Source organism: Sardina pilchardus, chromosome 4 (assembly GCF_963854185.1).
Source record: "Sardina pilchardus chromosome 4, fSarPil1.1, whole genome shotgun sequence".
Taxonomy (NCBI): Eukaryota; Metazoa; Chordata; class Actinopteri; order Clupeiformes; family Clupeidae; genus Sardina; species Sardina pilchardus.
In genome coordinates, this window is record NC_084997.1 from 37,351,522 (window position 1) to 37,356,631 (window position 5,110).

Below are 5,110 nucleotides of genomic sequence, written 5' to 3' on the forward strand. Positions count from 1 at the left end.
ATTTAGTTCCAGTGAAGGAACTCTGAATGCTTTAGCATCAACCAAGAGATTTAGTTCCAGTGAAGGAACTCGGAATGCTTCAGCATCAACCAAGAGATTTAGTTCCAGTGAAGGAACTCTGAATGCTTTAGCATCAACCAAGAGATTTAGTTCCAGTGAAGGAACTCTGAATGCTTCAGCATTAACCAAGAGATTTTTCCATGCAAGAATTCCATGCTCCGGACCTCAAGCCGAACCACTGAGATGAATTAGAGTGGAGACTGAGAGCCAGTCTCCACTCCACTAACGTCCAACATCAGTGTGTGACCTCACATATGTGCTTCTGGAGGAATGGTCACAAATTCCCATACATGTGTATATATGTGTGAAACGGCTACCGGTAATTCTCTTTTCTTGGTAAGTGTGTTTGCAAACGGAAAGCCAGGGTCTTTTTGTCGGAAGGATTGTGTGTGTGTGTGTGTGTGTGTGAGAGAGAGAGACCCCTGTACCCACATGGCCCACTGGAAACTAAAGTTTCATTACGTTGCCAACACCCACTTAGACTGACCAAAGATCACAGAGAAAGATAGAGGATTTGTGTGTGTGTGTGTGTGTGTGTGTGTGTGTGTGTGTGTGTGTGTGTGTGTGTGTGTGTGTGTGTGTGTGTGTGTGTGTGTGTGTGTGTGTGTGTGTGTGTGTGTGTGTGTGTGTGTGTGTGTGTGTGTGTGAGAGGCCCCTACCCACATGGTCCACTTTAGGTTTAGGGGCAGCCGTGGCCTACTGATTAGGGCTTCGGGCTTGTAACCTGAGGGTTGCCGGTTCGATTCCCGACCAGTCCACGGCTGAAGTGCCCTTGAGCAAGGCACCTAACCCCTCACTGCTCCCCGAGCGCCGCTGGTTGGGCAGGCAGCTCATTGCTCTGGGTTGTGTGATTCACCTCACTGTGTGTTCAATGTGTGCTGTGTGTTCACTAATTCGAATTGGGTTAAATGCAGAGAACTGAATTTCCCTCACGGGATCAAAAAAGTATATATTCTATTCTATTCTATTCACTGGAAACTCCAGTCTACAGTCTCATTACAATGCTGACAGACACAACAGACTGACCAAAGATCACAGAGAAAGATAGAGAATGTGTGTGTGTGTGGGTGCAAGTGTGTATGTAAGTTTGCCCGCCTGCTCGCACTAGGTGAGATGTGTGTGTGTGTGTGTGTGTGTGTGTGTGTGGGTGCAAGTGTACGTATATGTGTGTGTAAGTTTGCCCGCCTGCTCGTACTGTATGTAGGTGAGAAGTGGTCTGAATTTCCCCAAGAGCAGCCCCCCTTTCTGGACTATGTCCTATCGTGGTGTGTGTGCGTGTGCGTGTGCGTGTGCGTGTGCGTGTGTGTGTGTGTGTCTCCAACAGCAATGAGATTCTCTGGACAGGAGGTCTTTGTATTGAGTGTATCATAAAAAAAAGCTGTCAGAATTCAAATATGGGCCTCATTTGAATGGTGTCGTGCTGTGCGTGACAGTTTACTGTGTGTACTCTACAGTGTGTGTGTGTGTGTGTGTGCTTGTTGCTGCTGCTCATCTATTTGCAAGTGAAATATGTGTCCTGTCTGCACAACAATAGATGCCGTGGAGATCATCCTTCATCACTGACGTCTTCATCACCACCCCTTAGGGACCGGCTCACACCTGCCTCTAGCACAAGCGCAGAGCCCACGACCTCAGGTGGATGCTGCACTTCTGCTTCACAACTACAGTACATCAGGTGAGTACTCTGCACCTTACTTGTGCATTTAGCTCTCCGTTTTATCCGAAGTGCCTTATAGTATAACTATATTACTAATTAGAGGGGTCGGTACTAAGCTGGTTAAGTGCCCCATAGATATTAATTAGAGGGGTCGGTACTAAGCTGGTTAAGTGCCCCATAGATATTAATTAGAGGGATCGGTACTAAGCTGGTTAAGTGCCCCATAGATATTAATTAGAGGGATCGGTACTAAACTGGTTAAGTGCCCCATAGATATTAATTAGAGGGATCGGTACTAAGCTGGTTAAGTGCCTCATAGATACTAATGTGAGGGATCACTAACCTAGTTAAGTACTGTTAATATTGCACACACGTTTGCTTAGGCTCTTACTTAATACTGTTAATATTGCACACACGTTTTCTAATCTTGTACTCCGACTTGGCTGTACTTTTGATGTTCTAATCTAGTGTTCCGACATGGTTATTTTTTTCTCTGTGTTGTTCTAGTGTTCCAACATGGCTGTTCTTTTCTCTGTGATGTTCTAATCTAGAGTTCCAACATGGCTGTTCTTTTCTCTGTGATGTTCTAATCTAGAGTTCCAACATGGCTGTTCTTTTCTCTGTGATGTTCTAATCTAGAGTTCCAACATGCCTTTTCTTTTCTCTGTGATGTTCTAATCTTGTGTTCCAACATGGCTGTTCTTTTCTCTGTGATGTTCTAAGAGTTCCAACATGGCTGTTCTTTTCTCTGTGATGTTCTAAGAGTTCCAACGTGGCTGTTCTTTTCTCTGTGATGTTCTAATCTAGAGTTCCAACATGGCTGTTCTGTTCTCTGTGATGTTCTAATCTAGAGTTCCAATATGGCTGTTCTGTTCTCTGTGATGTTCTAATCTAGAGTTCCAACATGGCTGTTTATTTCTTCTTCTCTCCTTCCTCCATCAGCTTTGTCTTCTCTGCCCTCCATTGACATCAACATTCTCCAAACACCCAACTCCACACACACACACACACACACACACACACACACACACACACACACACACACACACACCCCACCCCCCTACGCACACCCTACCCCCTGTATACACCCCACCTCGCACACACACACACACACTCATCTGTGCTTTTTGTTAAACATTTTATTTCCTTCTTCCTCTGTGTCATCTTTGCATACCACAGTGCAGCACATTAGAATCTTCATTAGTGGATATCTCTCTCTTTTTCCTCCCTCTCTCCCTCTCTTCATTTCCCTATCACCCTCACTCACTCTCTCCCTCTCTCTCTCCTTTACTCTCTTTCTTTCTCTCCCTTCATTTCTCTATCTCCCTTACTCTCTCTCTCCCTCTCTTTTTCCCTTACTATGTTTCTCTCCATCTCCCTCCCTCACTCTTTCTCTCTTCCTCTCTCTCTATTTCTCCTCCTCTCTTTGCAGGTCATGTGGTCTCTACTGTTATCAGTTCAGCTCCTGGGTAAGACTAATACTAACACACACACACACGCACGCACGCACGCACGCACGCACGCACGCACGCACGCACGCACGCACGCACGCACGCACGCACGCACGCACGCACGCACGCACGCACACACACACACACACACACACACACACACACACACACACACACACACACACACACACACACACACACACACACACACACACACACACACACTTGTACATACATACTTGTACAGCCATATACAGTAAAGTTACATATAGCTGTAGTTAGGGGAGTAAGTCAGTACAAGACACTGAATACGTACATTTCACATTTTTACTGTACAGTGTATGTAATTTGCATTTATACGGCATTGTGACAGAACTAGTTCAACGAAGTTGTAAAGTATGCAATGACTCAAGCAATAAAATTAAGACAAATAGTTTTATTGAGAACGACTATTCAGCATCCATAAGTAGTTCATTTTGACTGACATGACATAAGCAAATTGGCAAAGCATTTGCAAAGCATTTGCAATTTTTTCAGCGGAAAGAGAAATTGCTACCATGATGTGCACAAATGACTAAATGTTGTGGAGGTTGAACTAATAGTTATGAGAAGTTCCATTCTGATCTGAGAAAAGCACCAAAGCGACCGAAAATTTCACTGCCATATTGCAATAATCATTAATGTAAACGCAGTATTGTGTCTTAGTGTACTCACTGCCATATTGCAGTCATCATCAATGTAAACGCAGTATTGTGTCTTAGTGTACTCACTGCCTTATTGCAGTAATCGTCAATGTAAACGCAGTATTGTGTCTTAGTGTACTCACTGCCATATTGCAGTCATCATCAATGTAAACGCAGTATTGTGTCTTAGTGTACTCAATGCCATATTGCAGTCATCGTCAATGTAAACGCAGTATAGAGATCGCTAAGACATGTGACCAAAGTCATCAAAACACAAAGAATTATGGGTAGGTTTGGCTCGCCTGATGCCAGCCCATGTAAACTAGTGGGTCTGGGTCTATGATCTGGCATGATAATAATGAAAACTAAGCGTGAAAAAATTGTGTGAAAAACAGTTATAATCTCGCGCTTCCTTAGTGCTGCTATCCAAGCCATTCCTCGCCTTTTTGTCACCTCTGAAACATGACGTATACTATTATTTTTCCACGCTGGAAAACTATAAAAGATAAGCTTCATGTTACTCTATTGAATTTTATAACACAGCAGGTAAACGGCATTTCGACAACTGCACTTCGTTGTTCCCGCACGTCAGTAAAACAACTTAATTTTGGGCCACCTATTCCCAAAATGCGTGGCGTTTTACGTCACGTTCTCAATCTCTATTGTATCTTAGTGTACTCACTGCCTTATTGCATTAATCGTCAATGTAAACGCAGTATTGTGTCTTAGTGTACTCAATGCCATATTGCAGTCATCATCAATGTAAACGCAGTATTGTATCTTAGTGTACTCACTGCCATATTGCAGTCATCATCAATGTAAACGCAGTATTGTATCTTAGTGTACTCACTGCCATATTGCAGTCATCATCAATGTAAATGCAGTATTGTATCTTAGTGTACTCAATGCCATATTGCAGTCATCATCAATGTAAACGCAGTATTGTGTCTTAGTGTACTCAATGCCATATTGCAGTCATCATCAATGTAAACGCAGTATTGTATCTTAGCGTACTCACTGCCATATTGCAGTCATCATCAATGTAAACGCAGTATTGTATCTTAGTGTACTCACTGCCATATTGCAGTAATCATCAATGTAAACGCAGTACTGTATCTTAGTGTACTCACTGCCATATTGCAGTAATCATCAATGTAAACGCAGTATTGTATCTTAGTGTACTCACTGCCATATTGCAGTCATCATCAATGTAAACGCAGTATTGTATCTTAGTGTACTCACTGCCATATTGCAGTCAT

General features: G+C 43.2%; 1 protein-coding gene across 3 annotated transcripts in view; it reads left to right on the top strand.

The window, feature by feature from the left end:
• Nucleotides 1-1,689: 1,689 nt before the first annotated feature.
• Nucleotides 1,690-5,110, top strand: part of LOC134077943 (latrophilin-like protein 1) — a 13,088-nt gene continuing 9,667 nt past the window's right edge. For 2 of the 3 annotated variants that reach the window (XM_062533581.1, XM_062533582.1), the window contains exons 1-2: nucleotides 1,691-1,735; nucleotides 3,150-3,186. In XM_062533581.1, the coding sequence (XP_062389565.1) occupies nucleotides 1,700-1,735; nucleotides 3,150-3,186 (73 nt within the window). In that variant the 5' untranslated portion in view covers nucleotides 1,691-1,699. Of the gene's footprint in view, nucleotides 1,736-3,149; nucleotides 3,187-5,110 lie in introns of all 3 variants that reach the window. The other variant, XM_062533580.1, reaches the window with a different exon arrangement.